Here is a 16,653-nt window from a genome sequence, read left to right as displayed (position 1 = left end):
TTTCCCGTAATCGTCCTCTGTGAGCAGAACTTACAGATTGCAATAAGAGTCTGTGGATCCGACCCTTTGATGTCGTCTATTGTCACTGAAAGCCGCAAGGTTCTGACATTCATTCGCCAAGACCTCAGTCATATCCTTCAACCTGTACCACCTCATGGTGAAAATCAATACGTATGCTTAAGAGTGAAAAAGAGGAGCCGATTTACAAGAGGCCATCAAGAGCATTGCACAAGGGACTGTGTGTACGATCCCATGCTCTGTAAAATTCATGGACATTGACATATCTATATAGCTGGAGCGGCTTCAAGCCTTACGACGACGAGCTGAAAGAAGGTACCGCAGCACGAAAGACATAGAAGATTTACGGACTGCTAGACGTATGCAGAAGATGCAACGTCGGTTGGACAGCTAGAAACGTCAGGGTGGTTAGCGCATACCTATCACCATCAAGCAGGTTCGATCAAAAAAGACTACGAGACATAGCGTCAACGCCCGACCCATGTGTTATCATCGGGGATTTTAACACTCATCATACATTATGGGAAAGTCAGACGACCAACATTAAAGGCAGAAACTTCGTGTGTTTTCCCTCCGACAATGAACTTTGGTTACTGAACGATGGCAGTCCTACATTTTTACGTGGCTCCACATACTGAAGCTGTCTCGACTTAGCTTTTGTTTCGCGAAGCCTAGTGAAGCATATTGAATGGTTTATGGATATAGAAACGCATGGGAGTGATCACAATACAACATACGTCAATATCAGCGGTTTGTCAGCTCCTAAAGTTCGCGACACGGTTAGAAGAGTGGACTGGAAAACATTTCAGTCTCGTATGGAAGACCAATGCCAAGAACACATATCCGATTTACAAAAGGCCATCAAGAGCACTGCACAAGGGACTGTGTGTACGATCCCATGCTCTGTAAAATTCATGGACATTGACATATCTATATAGATGGGGCGGCTTCGAGCCTTACGACGACGAGCTGAAAGAAGGTACCGGAGCACGAAAGACAAAGAAGATTTACGGACTGCTAGACGCATGCAGAAGATGCAACGTTGGTTGGAGAAGCTAAAATTCCAACGCTGGATTACTTTCTGCGGGTCACTCGACCCTTGCAAGCCTTTACCGCAGTTATAGAGGACGGCACAAAGTTTACGGTCATCCCCCATTCAGAGGTCACCATTCAAGGCCTTAGCCCTTTACCAAAATCGACCAGATGTAGACGTTGCTGAAGAGTTCTGCGCCGAATTATCAGGGCAAACTAGAGCACTTAACAGCTCACAACTTTCGAGAAGTTGTCCGCCACCTCGCGATTCCTGTATGGACCTCCCGTTCACCATTCAGGAGCTTAAAGCAGCACTGGCATCAAATTTACTCATGTCAAGATTTTTGCGTCAACAAGTAGCTATCGACCCCCTAGTAGCGACTCGCGACCTAAAACGCACATGAGTGACGAATGGGTATTTGTAATATTGAATAATATATTCGCTATCAAATGCGGTTCAAAATTGCTGGAAAGCCCACGAAATTGTAGCGCTACCTCGCGGCTACGTCGAGGCTGCTGCACAGCTGACGCCACTTTAAAAAAAATGGTAACGTCACACTGGCGTTTCGTCTGCTAGGAGTGCATGTAGGGTCAGTCCAGCTGCGTTTATGAAGCCATAGACCTGCCTCTATCACCAACATCGTCGTCCTCGCCATCACCAACATCGGCAAGTTATGATGACAGCGACCTGGAATTGGGTATCACCGCCATTCACGACGATTGTTGCTTGACAAGCTCCACGTTAAATGCGATTCACTTATCAGTCCTGGCCGTACTGTCGCAACTCGGGAACACCAACTACGCACCTCATCGCGCGGACATTTGGCGAGTGAATCGCTGCTTTCAGCTGCAGCAGGGCACACAATATGAATAGCCCTGGCCTCGAGAAGAGGCCTCATACTGCCACTGAAACCGAACTGGTTCTTGAACACAGGATTTACCCTGTAGCAGCTCGCCGCAAAGAGAAGGGAGCAAATGCGGCTGTTCTTCACAGGCGTCCAGTTCCTCTGTCCAACGGCAAGTACAAAGTCAACCCACTGGCTGCGTCGAGGTTCGTGGCTTAAAAAAGCATGAAACGCCACGCACTTTACGCTTTTTCCGCCCCTCGACGTGCAGGTTCTCACTACGCAGCAGTTCCCCGACATTGTGGCACGCAAATCAGTCGATGCATCGCACGCACGCTTCAACACAGCAAGGAGAGCCACTAGTGAGAGCATGGACGGATCGGCACAAAACACACTCGGAGATCGTCTAAGTCATCGTTACTAGCGTATCGTCACTCAGGATGGTATTTGTGGAATGTATCACACGTTTGCGTTTTCATATATATAGATACATGTACATACACGGTGAATAAATGCGACAGCGGGGGTCACATCTAGCCAAGGGTGTCCCTACACGCAATAAATTGTGACTGGGTGGTTACTGCATCCATCGTAGCAAGCAGCGTGAAAAAGAGATTGACAAACAGGCGCTTCTCTCGCCATGCCTACCTGTGCGTCGGTTTTTTCTGTGCTGCTTGGTACTGTAGATGTATATGAGCTGGTCCAGCTATCTACACCTTTGAGGTGAATGCTTTCCGAGATGTTCGGTCAGGTGACACACGTACCCCTTCAGTAAGGTATGCCTACTGCGTATGCTGTTGTGAGCACGACTGGTCAACCCACAAGCAAGTTCGTCAATGCGTATTAACCAGAAGCGCATCGAATGGAGTCACGATGAGACTTAGAGATACCAACTGTGTTTAAAAACTTAAGACTAACGAAACAAGTCATCAGTGCCATAAACAGCCTTGTTTGGAAATTTCAGTTATGTACATGTGCGGCATAGCGGGAACTGACGAGACAAGCAATGGATCTTCAGCGCAGCATATGTGTTGTCGGCACCAGAGTGACGTGTCTACCGAGACTCCTCCGTCGAGGACTCTTCGGGCTCCTCCTCCTCCTGAGTGACGCTCTCGGTGGTAGGGGTTGTTGAAGATCCTTCCGGCTCGGGCGTGGTCACCGTGGTGGTGATGGCATTGGAATTTTGCTTCCAGAAGGGACCACCTCTGTACACCCGCCACCAACCGAAGGAAGGAAGACGGAGCCAGCATGCATAAAAAAAACGTTGCGCCATGGGGACGGTGGCTGTTACTTCACAGTAAGAGGGTAAGGGCATGCGTCAGAATTATGTGCAAGCAAATCCGCTTTAGCACCAGTTCTCCCGACGATACCAGGATATGCATAAACTGTTCAGTGACAACCAATTACATGCCAGAAATGACGCGTGACGCTACGCGAAGCCCGTGCTACACGAGATATAGGCAGAGCGCTTGTAGGCATGCAGCGTAGAAATGAGAATACTTGCAGGTATGTAGCACAGATCATTCATTAAAAGGTATGAGCAGCACAGGTGCATCTCTAAGGTAATTTTGTGCCGTGAGCACGAGAAAACCCGCACCGAATTACATGCTCCCGACACTCAAGCAAGGGATGCAGGATGCTAAAATTAAAACGAGTGCGCCAAGCAGCGCAGGAAGGAAGAGGAGCATTACAGGTAATCAAAGGGGCAAGTTCCCAGGTACTCGTCGCAGCACACCGCATTGACGCACTGACCGGAGCAGCAATCCAGGGGTCCAAAACACTGCGCAAAGAAAAAGTACATCAGCCGTCAGTCATAGGCTAACGTGGAATAGAAGGCTTCCTTACTAGAAAAAAAACTTATAGATATACCTTCCGTGTGGACGAAACTGCGTCTTTAGTAACTATTAGCACTGAGTATGCACAGTTGGCTTCATTGACGCGGAATAGGGAGCCAGAGAGAAAGTATATCATACGACGGTGAGCGGTGGTTTCATAAGTATGTTAATATGAACGAAGAGAACTGAGGGTGACCGATGAACTAGTATCAACATATTGCTTTATATTGGATTTATAAGTAGGATTTAACGTCCCAAAACCACAATTTAATTATGAGAGACGCCGTAGTGGAGGGCTCTGGAAATTTGTGCCACCTGAGGTTCTTTAACGTGCATCCAAATCTGAGCACACGGGCCTATAGCACTTCAGCTTCCATCGGAAATGCAGCCGCCGCAACTGGGATTTGACCCCGCAACCTGCTGGTCAGCAGCCGAGTACCTTAGCCACTATACAACCGCGGCGGGGCTATTTATATAGATTTACGCCACGAAATATGAAATGGCGCTCATTTTGAGTTAACATCGCAACGGAAAGCCAACACGGCGCTTTGCGACGCACGATATTCAACAGAGGGCAACGCCAGCCGCTAAAGGTGGGTTTGCGAAAAATCGTAGCTGAAGTAATCGCTTCTTCAGCATGCACATCGCTTCTGTAGCCTGCAGCGTCACTGCTAATTTCATATTGCGGTGAAATTGACATGGTTGAAGTGATGGAGGCGTGAAAACAAGCCGAATGCTGGCTCGACTACAACGACTTCATGTCACGTGCACGCGTAGCGGAAGTTGCAAAAGCATACATTAATTCTGTTAGATCCAACTAATGGCGATATGTTACGTTTAAAAGCTTAGAGTTCAAGCGCGATTTGATCGCGCCGCAGTGGGGAACGTGTAGCCACAGATCTCTTGATATGCAGAAGCATATTGCGCAAGCCCCAGCAGCAAGGACGTCCCCTCCACGTGCTGCCGTGCAGGTGCCGTTATTAATTGGGCGAGTGTGCGCCGTAGGGAATGCAAACTCTGCCATTATAAAGAGTCGCCATATAAGCCAACCTGCAAAGTTAAACAAAATAACCAAATGAAATGAGCAGTAGTAAATGCATAAGCCGAACGTCTAACAATTGCTAGTTGCGTTTGCGCGTCTCCTCAACCATCCGCCCAGCTCTGGTCAAAATTAAACCCGTGAAAAGCTTTCCGGCGTATCCGACATAACAAGGGTGCGTGCTGCACTGAGCATTTCACAATAGACGTGGAGGAAAGTACAAAAGAAATCGTTGCACAAAAGACGTTGTCGCACAGGAACTTGAAGTTTGCATATGTTATGAGCGAAAGGGCCCTCTCCAGATACAAAGCGTTCGTGAGCGCATTTGCCTGATATTTGGCTATATCATAACATTCAGGTGGGGTGTCTTTGGACTTTGGAGAACATATTATGTGGAATACCTTTTTCGCAACTTTTGCAGCGTTGCCTATATTTCCATCAAGCTCTGACAAGCAAACCAGAAATCTTGCTGTGCAGAAGGCTATGCTGTGGTTGCGGAAAGGATCGAGCAGACGAAGTGGCAATCAGCGTATAGGGTAAACGTCTGGCGCATGGCGCAGCCTCTTAGTCGACGGTACAGAGAGGGCTGTTGAATTGGCGGACTGTACTTGTTAAAAACGAAAGAAAGTGGCGAGATACAAATTATAGTCACCTGTGTGAAGTGCAAAGCCTTGCGCACACAGATAGTAAATAAGAATACAATGTATTCGATGGCACGGTTAGTCTGCTGAGAAGAGTAGGGACTAGTGCAACATACCACATCCCCATTGGGCGAGCAGAACTGCCTGGCCGCGCCTTCAGCTACAAGTGGAGCCGCCAGTAGCAGCACGGTTGTGACGGCGACTGCGAGGATGAGCAGACGGGTGGCGCCAACTATAGACTTCATGGCTCTGAAAAAAGTGCAACAAAAGGAAGGTTTTTATGCGAGGATGAGCAGACGGGTGGCGCCAACTATAGACTTCATGGCTCTGAAAAAAGTGCAACAAAAGGAAGGTTTTTACGGTGGTCCAAGCACACATTTTTGCAAAGAACGTCCATGCCGTGACGCTTTGGCTGAAGACGCGCAGATAGCAGTGGTACTGTGGAAACAGCAACTGCATAGTAAGTAATGAAGGGAAATTGATTGCGACGGTAATGTCGCTGAACCTGACGTTTCGACAAATAGATGGCTGCTTTATGGAGAACAAGTTCACTTGAAAAAACGGTGATGCCAGGAACATTCCCCCTTAACGTGGCTTTTGCGCCAAACGCTACGTTAATGAACCAACTCGGCCAACAAGTCACTCTGCTAAAGCACATTCCCTGTTCAAGAAACGTCATTTGGTTCAAGCCCCTATTGCACCCCGGGCTTCGTTATAGTTTGAGTCACAGAAGTAAGCACCTCGAAACTCACCCACGCGCAAGGGTGGTCGAGTAGTTTATATGGTGCTCTACTGCTGACCAGGAGGCCGCGGAATTGAAAACGCATTTTAAATGCTCTGAGGACCAAGAGCTTAGATGTAGATGCACGTCGAACAAGCCAACGTGGTCGAAATATACGGAGCCCTTTCCTACGGCTTCTCTCAATCATATCCGGGTTTTGGGACGTTGATCAACTAAAATGATCGATTGGTCATGGCCGCACGCCGTCATGTACTGCTTAAAAGTGAGGCGAAATACATGTTTAGGCGCATGCGTGAAGTCGCTTGACAGAATGAATTTTTCCCAATTATTGAAGGCATTTAACAGCTCGCACTATACGTAAGCGAAGATGTGGAGCCACGTGACATGTCTGCCGTGTACGGACAAGTTCTTTGGAAAATCAAACAAAGCGAAGTTATGTTGCGAGAGGATAAGCAAAATTAAATCCGGGCACGAGGCTATAGCACACAGTGCATGTGCTATAGAAAAGACAAACGCACGTGAAGAAATATAACCAACTTTGCTGTAGATGTCCACGGCCAGAAACAAAGTTCCACGGTCGTGCACTACACACGCCCGAGTAGAAGAAAGGAACGATGGAATGCCGCCTCTTTCTACACGCCCCGCGGACAGATCGTGCACGCACCACTCTTCAGTGGAGGGACTGTATAACAACTTGTGTATGCGGGAAGCTTGTAGCCTCCGTCTATACCGAGCTCAGGTTTTTTTTTTCCTTCAACCGTTGAAACGCATATACACGGGCGTTCTCGTGCCTTGCCGCTGGGGAAATGCCGTCACCATGGTGTAGAATAGAATTCCCGTCCTTGAGTCCAGCCACGGAACACCTCGTTTACTAATCTACCACGAATATATACACATTTCTACACCCAAACACTAATTGACGGGCTTCATTTAAAGAAAACAGTTCACAGGTGCATCGCTCGCCGACACGAAAGGCAATGCGGCAGACAACTGCAAGGCATAAGAACATCGGCACAGCACATTACTTCGTATTTGCCTACAAGCTAATTTCAGAAACGCAAATACCATACTATGACATATATCGGCCTAGGTTGAAAGCATTATTTTTACGGCATTGTCGACACTGCGGAAGAAACAAAACCACTGCCGTGAACAGCCACGTGGTTTCAGCTTCGTGAACTTACACTTTTGTGGATGGCAAAGTTGGTCGACGAAACGAAAATTGGGTGCCGATGCAGAAGCGTCCTTCCGACACGATGGCTACGAAGAAAGTGACCCGGCAGGGTTGTCCGGTTCGCATTTATATGCGATAAGAGCGACATGGGGGGGGGGCGCACCTTTTTCGGGGGGCACGCCTTTGGGGGCAACGCCGATCGCGCGGCATCCAGCTGACTCGCGTCATCCGTGGCAGGCTTATTGATTAGCATTCTTCTACTTGTCATGGTGACCATCACTGATAGCGGGAACGTGCCTTCGGATCACTCATAATATCGATGGGGAGGTCTATCTTCCAACGTGATAACATGCTTGTCTTAACAAAACGGAAAGAATAGGCAGAATCTTTAGAATGAAACACGCCGATCTGTGATGACTGAAGCTTCAAATGTGTCAGTTTTTCTACGAACATCGTCATGAACTGGGAATGCATGCAGAGCCGGTCAAACTAACCGTGTCACGCTTTCAACATGGCAGCACACAAGATACGCCGCTGATAGAAACGCACTTGCCGGCCGCGGTGGTGTCTTTGTGCTGGGAGGCTGACCTGAAGAGCACAGATACCATTCTGGTCGCATTCAGGGGGAGTGCTAGAGGCCCGTGAGATTCCAGTGCATGTTTATATATGGGTTTTTTACGTCACAAAGCCACTATATGATTATGAGAGGCACCGTAGTGGAGGACTCCGCAAATTTCGACAACCTGAGGTTGATATGTCGGGTTTAACGTCCCAAAACCACCACATGATTATGAGAGACGCCGTAGTGGAGGGTTCCGGAAATTTTTACCACCTGGGGTTCATTAACGTGCACCCAAATCTGAGCACACGGGCCTACATCATTTCCGCCTGCATCGGAAATGCTGCCGCCGCCGCTGGGAATCAATCCCGCGGTTAAGTGCCAGAGCATGCTAAGAAACGCCAGATGGTCGAAATTTCCGGATCTCGCCTCTATATTCGGCGTGCCTTGTTATTCTATCGTGGTACGCGAAACTCCGTATGTTATCGTAGAAGTGCGCCGTCTTTTGCGTGTAGTTGAGAGTAGCTCGTGAATGCGGAAATAATAAAGTTGTTGAGAGCTGGTTAATATAGCTCGTATCTACACTTTTTTTGTTTCTTTCTTTTTTGTCATATGCTGAGACGTAGAGCTCTTAATTTCAGCTTGCCGTTGTCGTATTCGCAAAGTTTGCCATGCAGCGCCAGTTTACCTTTATACATTTTGTCACAAAATGTGACTTTTTACATTTTGTACAAAGTCACATTTTCCACCCCCGGTGTGATTGTACGTTTCTACCATGCATTACTGCATTACTGCGCTCTTCCCTTCACTTTTTCTTTACTTGCTCGTGTGCATCCTGTTAGCTCTAATTGAATGTATTATTAACTATCTAACGAGTGATGCCTTAGGTCGTTGATAAGTATGTCGCCCTATTCAGACAAGTCTACAACTGCAACGGAATTCTTCCAAAGAGGCCCCATTCAGCGGCGTGCGTCCGTTTTTGTACTCCCCACAGTGATGTATCCAGGGGGGGGGGGGGGGGTGTAGATTGGAAGGGGTGGTTCAATTGGCCCCGAAAATTCTCAATTATGCTTACATGTATAACACGCGCACATACAAACGACCGCATGAACGTACACTAGGTATGGTTGAACCCTGGCACCCCCCTTTTCGAGAGGAATTTCCGGCTGCGCCCCTGATTTACAACAAACACGCACGTACGCACGCACATGCACGAAAGCCGAAGTTGACATTTTAACAAATTTGAAAAGCGGTAAAATATTGTGTTACATGCGTTTTTACGTCTAATCTGGCACTCTTCTTTTTTTTTTCCTTTTCAAGTTTCATTCTGCTATTCGTATGTTAACCTGCACGTGTCTTTTCTGACTCGCTTTATTTACACACTCTCACGTAAGGCCTTGTGCTGCACCTATATGAACATCTGAACGGTGCTGTTGCTTTCTATCGGAAGCCTGGTTTTAGTGATAGCGCGCGTTCTGAACGTTCACAGGCAAACTGACGCTGCATGCCAAACTTTGCGAATACGACAACGGCAAGCTGAAGTTAAGACTTTACGTCTCAGCATGTAACAAAAAAATTAAGAAAACATAGATACAGGCTGTATTAACCATCTCTCAACAACTTTATCATTTCCGCATTCTATCAACTAAACACACACAAAAAACATGGAGCTTCTATATAATATACGGAGTTTTGCGCACCAGAAGCACGATAGGATAATGAGGCACGCCGTATATAGAGGCGAGATCCAGAAATTTGGACCAGCTGGCGTTTATTAACATGCTCTGGCACTTAACCGCTGGTCACGGGATCGAATCTTAGCTGCGGCGGCTGCATTTTTAATGCAGGTGGAAATGATGTAGGCCCGTAGATTTGGGTGCACGTTAAAGAACCGCAGGTTGTCGAAATTTCTGGAGTCCTCCACTACGGTGTCTCTCTGACTTTCTCATAATTATAATGTGGCTTTGGGACGTTAAAGCCCACATATCAACATGCACTGGGATCTCACGGGCCTCTAGCGCTCCACCGGAATGCGGCCAGAATGGCATCCGTGCCCTTCAGGTCGCCCAGCACACCACCGCGGCGGGCAAGTGCGTTTCTATTAGCGGGGTGTCTTGTGTGCGGCAATGTTAAAACCGTGGCACGCTTAGTTTGACCGACTCTGCGTGCATTCCCAGTTCATGACGATGTTCGTAGAAAAACTGACACATTTGAAGCTTCAGTCATCACAGATCGGCGTGTTTCATTCTAAAGATTCTGCCTATTCTTTCCGTTTTGTTAAGATAAGCATGCTATCACGTTGGAAGATAGACCTCCCAATCGTTATTACGAGCGATGCGAAGGCACGTTCCCGCTATCAGTGATGGTCACCATGACAAGTAGAAGAGCGCTCATGAAGATGCCTGCCGCGGATGACGTGAATCAGCTGGATGCCGCGCGATCGGCGTTGCCCCCAAAGGCGTGCCTCCGAAAAAGGTGCGCCCCCCCATGTCGCTCTTATCGCATATAAATACGAACCGGACAACCCTGCCGGGTCACTTTCTTCGTAGCCATCGTGTCGAAAGGACGCTTCTGCATCGGCGCCCGATTTTCGTTTCGTCGACCGACTTTGCCATTCAGAAAAATGTAAGTTCACGAAGCTGAAACCACGTGGCTGTTCACGGCAGCGGTTTTGTGTGTTCCGCAGTGTCGACACTGCCGTCAAAATAATGATTTCAACCTAGGCCGATATATCTGTCACATTGTGGTATTTTCGTTTCTGAAATTAGCTCGTATTCAAATCGGAAATATGATGCGTCCGTGTTCTTATGACTTCTAGTTGTCTGCGGCATTGTCTTTCGTGTCGGCTAGGGATGCGCCCGTGGAATGATTTCTTTAAATGTAGCCCGTCAATTAGTGTTTGGGTGCAAAAATGTGTATATATTCGTGGTAGATTAGTAAATTACGTGGCTAGACTCAAGGACGGGAATTCAATTCTACACCATGGTGATGGCATTTCCCCGGCGACAAGGCACAAGAACGCCCATGTCTATGCGTTTCAACGGTTGAAGAAAAAAAAACCTGAGCTAGGTGTAGACGGAGGCTCCAAGCTTCCCGATTACACAAGTTGTTATACAGTCCCTCCACTGACGAGTGCGCGATTTGTCCGCTGGGTGTGTAGTAAGAGGCAAAATTCCAGTGTTCCTTTTTTCCACTCCCGCGTGCGTACTGCACGGACGCGGAAATTTATATTTCTAGCTAATGACATCTGCAGCAAAGGTGGTTATACTTCACGTGTGTTTGTCTTGTCTATAGCATATGCCTTGTGAGCTAGACCATCGTGCACAGATTTAATTTTGCTTCTTGTCACACAACAGAACTTCGCTTTGTTTGATTTTACAAAGAACTTGTCCGAACATGGCGGACTTGTCGCTTGGCTCCACCATCACGCTTACGTAGGGTGCGAGCTGTTAAGTGCCTTCAATAATTCTAAATACTCGACAATTATAAACTACTCGACCACCGTCGCGCGTGGGTCAGTTTGTGACATAATTTCGAGGTGCTCAATTCTGTAAATCAAACCATACCGAAGCCCGGGGTGTAATAAAAAAAAAAGCTTGAAGATATGGAATAAATTGCACTTTCTTGGACAGGGAATGTGCTTCAGCAGAGTGACTTGTTGGGCGAGTTGGTTCATTATTAACATTGATTTTGACACAAAATCTACGCTAAGGGTGAATGTCCCTGGCGTCGGCGTTTTTTCAAGTGAAGTTGGCCTCCATCAAGCACCTATTCATTTGCCGAAATGTCGGGTTCAGCGACACTCCCGTCACAATCAATTTTTCTTCAATACCTACTATGCAGTTTCTATTTCCACAGTAACACTGCCTTTTGTACGTCCTCGGCCAAAGCGTCGTGGCATAGACGTCCTTTGCAGAAATGTGTGCTTGGACCACCGTAAAACATGCCGTTTGTTGTGCTTTTTCCAGAACCATGAAGTGTACAGTTGGTGCTAGCCGTCTGCTAATCCTCGCTGTCACCCTCACAACAGTGCTGCTACTGGCGGCTCCACTTGTAGCTGAAGGTGCAGCCAGGCAGTTCTGCTCGCCCCTTGGTGGCTTGGTAAGTTGCGCTAGTCACCAATTTTTTTCAGTAGAGCAACTGCACAAGTGAATATATTGTACTATGCGTGAAAGGCAATTCACTTCCCACAGGTTACTATTCTTAGAGTCTCACCGCTGTTTTGCGTTTTCAACAAGTACAGTTCGCCAATTACACAGTATCCTTCCCTGTACCGTCTACCAAGCGGCTGGGGATGGTATACGGCAGCGGTAATTTACGAGGAGAAGCAAGTATATGGACTCACTTTCAAAGCTCCTGGCAGAGCACAAGCGGAGTAGATAGCTATTGCCCTAGCTGCCTCCGACCATCGATCTTGATGTATCATGATTCACGTGGGGCATGTCGACATTGTAAAGCTGGTTGCATCACGCTACTAGCGGAAGGAATTTTGCAGAACTATAGCAACCGGGGAGTCAACCCTACCCCTCGTTGCCTAGTCTGGACTCTAGGGCCTGATAGGGATTGAAGCCGCGAACACGGTGGCCCGAGCACTCGTTCACCGGGCATCCTGCTTAGACACTGAGTGCCTGTAAGCTGAAGGCGGAGTTCTGGTGACTATGACAGATCTTATGGCCCATTACAGGGATCAGCATCGTCAATACTCGCCTCTTGAGAAGGGGCTGGGCAAGTCTAATGAACCCATCTTGCTGAGACTTTTCACTAATACTTTATTGTGCCCGGCAATCAGTTCGATTCCTCCTTCACTGGTAAATGCAAATACTGTGGGTAGGTGGCTGACACCCCCCATATCTTTTGGGCTTGCCAGCTCAACTCCGCTCTTCCCCCCACCCCTCACCCCATCAAAGAGAGTGGGAGGCGACCCTACTGGGTTTCTTGAACCTTCAAGCCCAACGGGCCCTGGTCCAGAGGGCTAGGATAGCGAGTGTCACCAACTTCTCGGAATAAGGACTCCACCCACAATGAAGCCTCTAAAGGGCGGCACCTTTCTTTTTTTAAATAAATGTTTTCACTCCTTTCAGCGCATGCCCCAAACCTTTCGACTACTCCAATCTCAAATTTGTCTGCTCGGCTATTTCTGCAACCACTGCACAGCTTCGGCCATGACTGAAGCGGATAAGCTTTTAGGTTGGCTTATCAGAGCTTAGGGGAGATAGGCACCGCTGCAATGATTACAAAAAGGCTTTCCACCTATTACATTCTACAAGGCCCAAGCACAATCCCACGTGAATGATATGAGATAGTTAAGTATCTGGAAAGTCCGCCTTTCCGCAGACGAACGCATTCGCCGCAGACAACGTCTGCTGCGAATGAACGTTTGGCACTGGGAAGGACCGTGCCGTGTTCCGAGCTGATTGCCGGCCAATAATATTCGTTGACTAGTTATCTACGCTCTTCTCTACTGAATCGGTGCACTTCGCCTATGCAACGTTAACATTACCTGCGAGCAAAGCGCATTCTGCCTTTCATATGGATGCTCGCCCTGCGTGACTCTCTTCACGCTTTCGAACTAAATCACGCCTTTGATGTGTTGTTTGTGTGTGGTTAGCTTGTGCTCTGCCTGCTACGCACTGCTGTAGCGTGACCGAACTACTTATTTCCAACTTTGTCATCTGCATCCTACAAAAGAGAGAAGCATCGTACAAAGCCCGCATATCTGTGCGATTAGTTAAATACCCCAGTTCGCACCTTATGCGCATTTTTTTTCTCATTCTCTTTACAATGAAAAGTGGGACAGTCGGATAAGTCCAGTCAGGAAGGCTTAGTGACTAACGGTGCTTTCCGCTACACTGTGTTTACCACGTGTACGCACATTTTTTTGTATAAGGGTTCAGCAGAAAGCTTCCATTGCTGGATTACGCGCATGACAGTGCTACAACAAAGGCCTGCTCAATGGGACAAGCATGTTTTTTCAGACAAAATCGCCACTGCCTTCCGTCGGTCACTGACAATGCCACCCAAATGCTGAAGGCAGTGTAAACAAGGTGAAATTACACGACATTATATATAAGGCATGCCATCTGCAATAATTTTCAACGTCTCGTCTCTTCGAAGCCTTCTTACCCCTAAGCACACGCTTGCGCACGGTAACTCTGTTTTAAGTACAGTTCAAGTACCGATGTGTCACAGTTGATGTGATAGTATATTATTATTTCTATGTAGTGTCGCCACGGCCTGATAAACACAACTAAGGTGATCTCGCGTGATCGATAGACTACACAGCCGTTATTGTACCCCTACCAACAGCAAGTGTGTGTGTGTGTGTGTGTGTGTGTGTGTGTGTGTGTGTGTGTGTGTGTGTGTGTGTGTGTGTGTGTGTGTGTGTGTGTGTGTGTGTGTGTGTGTGTGTGTGTGTGTGTGTGTGTGTGTGTGTGTGTGTGTGTGTGTGTGTGTGTGTGTGTGTGTGTGTGTGTGTGTGTGTGTGTGTGTGTGTGTGTGTGTGTGTGTGTGTGTGTGTGTGTGTGTGTGTGTGTGTGTGTGTGTGTGTGTGTGTGTGTGTGTGTGTGTGTGTGTGTGTGTGTGTGTGTGTGTGTGTGTGTGTGTGTGTGTGTGTGTGTGTGTGTGTGTGTGTGTGTGTGTGTGTGTGTGTGTGTGTGTGTGTGTGTGTGTGTGTGTGTGTGTGTGTGTGTGTGTGTGTGTGTGTGTGTGTGTGTGTGTGTGTGTGTGTGTGTGTGTGTGTGTGTGTGTGTGTGTGTGTGTGTGTGTGTGTGTGTGTGTGTGTGTGTGTGTGTGTGTGTGTGTGTGTGTGTGTGTGTGTGTGTGTGTGTGTGTGTGTGTGTGTGTGTGTGTGTGTGTGTGTGTGTGTGTGTGTGTGTGTGTGTGTGTGTGTGTGTGTGTGTGTGTGTGTGTGTGTGTGTGTGTGTGTGTCAGAGTTGCTGTAAATCATTTCCTAGTCATCATGCTTGCGAGGATGCTAACAGCATTTTGCAATGTGCTTGCAACGGTGATCGACACCAACTCTGAAATTATTCTGGTGGATAAAGAGGATGGCGACAATAAACGTCATTCTGGAAAGTTGCACTCGCCGATCCTATTACAATGCATTAGCAGCCGAGCAAGACCAAGTGCTTTCGTACATCGTTTCAGGCATACGCAAAGTTACACTACCGCTGCCATGATCGCACAAACTACACTTCGAGAGCGTGCATGACGTATGCGCACATAGACACACGACGTGGGTAGCCGATGACGCACGGAGCAGTCTACACTTCACCTCTTCGGCCAGTTGCCACCAGGCGGCGACTCTGCTCGTTCTCGCGGCCAATAGGAAACCTTCTTTCCCACGTCAGTTCATGATTGATGGCTGACTCACTTTTTTTTCGCAGTGTTTTGGACCCCTGGATTGCTGCTCCGGCCAGTGCTTCAACGGGGTGTGCTGCGACGAGTACCTGGGAACTTGCCCCTTCGATTACCTGTAATGTTTTACTTCCTGCCTGCACGGCTAGGCCCTCCTTTACCCACTCGTTTTAATTCGGGCACGCTCACTCGCTTGCTTGAGTGTCGGGAGCGTGTAGTCTAGTGCGATTTTTCTCGTTCACGTACCACACCACTACCTCGGAGATGCTCCTGTACTGCTAATATTTTTTAATGATCTGTTCTACATACCTACAAGTATTCTCGTGTCTATGCTGCATGCCTACAGGTGCTCTGCCTATATCTCGTTTATCACGGGCTTCGCTTAGCATCACGCGTCATTTCTGACGTTTAATTGGTTGTCACTGCACAGTCTATGCATATCCTGGTACCATCGGGAAAACTGGGCTAAAGCGGATTTGCTTGCACATAATTCTGACGCATGTTCTTATCCTCTTACTGTGAAGTAACAGTCGCCGTCCCCTGGCGCAACTTTTTTTATGCATGCTGGCTCCGTCTTCCTACCTTCGGTTGGTGGCGGTTGTACAGAGGTGGTCCCTACTGGAAGCGCGACTCCAGTGCCATCACCACCACGGTGACCACGCCCGAAACAGAAGGATCTTCGACGACCACTACCACCGAGAGCGTCACTCCATCGGAGGAGAAGCCCGATGAGGCCGTGACGAGGATTCTCGGTAGACCGTGACTCGGGTGACAACGCATCTGCTGCGCTGAAGTTCCATTCCGTGTCTCGTCAGTTCCCGCTATGCCCATGTGTATATAACAGACATGTTCAAACAAGGCTGTTTACGCCACTGTATGACTTGTTTTTTTTTTTAGTCTTAAGTCTTCAAAAATAGTTGGCAACTCTAAGGCTTCTCTTGACTCCACTTGGTGCATGAGTTGTCGAGACGCATCGACCAACTTGCCAGAGGGTTCGACTAGTCGTGCTCACAACAGCGTACGCAGTAGGCATACCTTTATACTGAGGGGTGAGTGGAACATATCGGACAGCATCAATCTCAAAGGTGTAGATAGCTGGACCAGTTGTTATACATCCATAGTACCAAGCAGCGCAGAAAACAAGATGTGTGTGTATTTCTTTTCACGCTGCTTGCTATCACAGAAGCGGTAATCACAGCGTAACATTTTTCATAAAAAAAAAAACTACGCAGCGATTCAAGCAAGAAATCTACGCGGCTTCTCTGCCTCGGTGGTCTATTGGCTACGATGCTTTGGTGGTTAAGATTGTGGGTTCAATTGTTGGTGGGTTGGTCTAATTTCGATGGAGGTGAAGTTGTACGGCCCCGTGTGCTGTGCGATGTCAATGCAGATAGAGAACACCACATGGTCGA

At 47.9% G+C, this 16,653-nt stretch overlaps 2 protein-coding genes across 2 annotated transcripts; one reads left to right on the top strand and one right to left on the bottom strand.

Moving 5' to 3' along the window:
- Positions 1–2,824: 2,824 nt before the first annotated feature.
- Positions 2,825–7,467, bottom strand: LOC119178222 (uncharacterized). Its single transcript, XM_037429417.2, has 4 exons — positions 7,337–7,467; positions 5,527–5,659; positions 3,587–3,675; positions 2,825–3,100 (listed from the first exon to the last, which is right to left on the bottom strand). Exons 1-4 carry the CDS (start codon positions 7,450–7,452, stop codon positions 2,950–2,952), a joined length of 489 nt encoding a protein of 162 aa, XP_037285314.2. The 5' UTR covers positions 7,453–7,467; the 3' UTR covers positions 2,825–2,949.
- Positions 7,468–10,390: 2,923 nt separating this feature from the next.
- LOC119178299 (uncharacterized) lies at positions 10,391–16,118 on the top strand. Its single transcript, XM_037429492.2, has 4 exons — positions 10,391–10,510; positions 11,854–11,986; positions 15,271–15,359; positions 15,848–16,118. Exons 2-4 carry the CDS (start codon positions 11,858–11,860, stop codon positions 16,002–16,004), a joined length of 375 nt encoding a protein of 124 aa, XP_037285389.2. The 5' UTR covers positions 10,391–10,510; positions 11,854–11,857; the 3' UTR covers positions 16,005–16,118.
- The last annotated feature ends 535 nt before the right edge of the window (positions 16,119–16,653 follow it).

Source organism: Rhipicephalus microplus, chromosome 1 (genome assembly GCF_043290135.1).
Source record: "Rhipicephalus microplus isolate Deutch F79 chromosome 1, USDA_Rmic, whole genome shotgun sequence".
Classification (NCBI taxonomy): domain Eukaryota; kingdom Metazoa; phylum Arthropoda; class Arachnida; order Ixodida; family Ixodidae; genus Rhipicephalus; species Rhipicephalus microplus.
The sequence above is the reverse complement of the archived record's forward strand: the minus strand, read 5'-3'. Positions and strand labels throughout refer to the sequence as shown.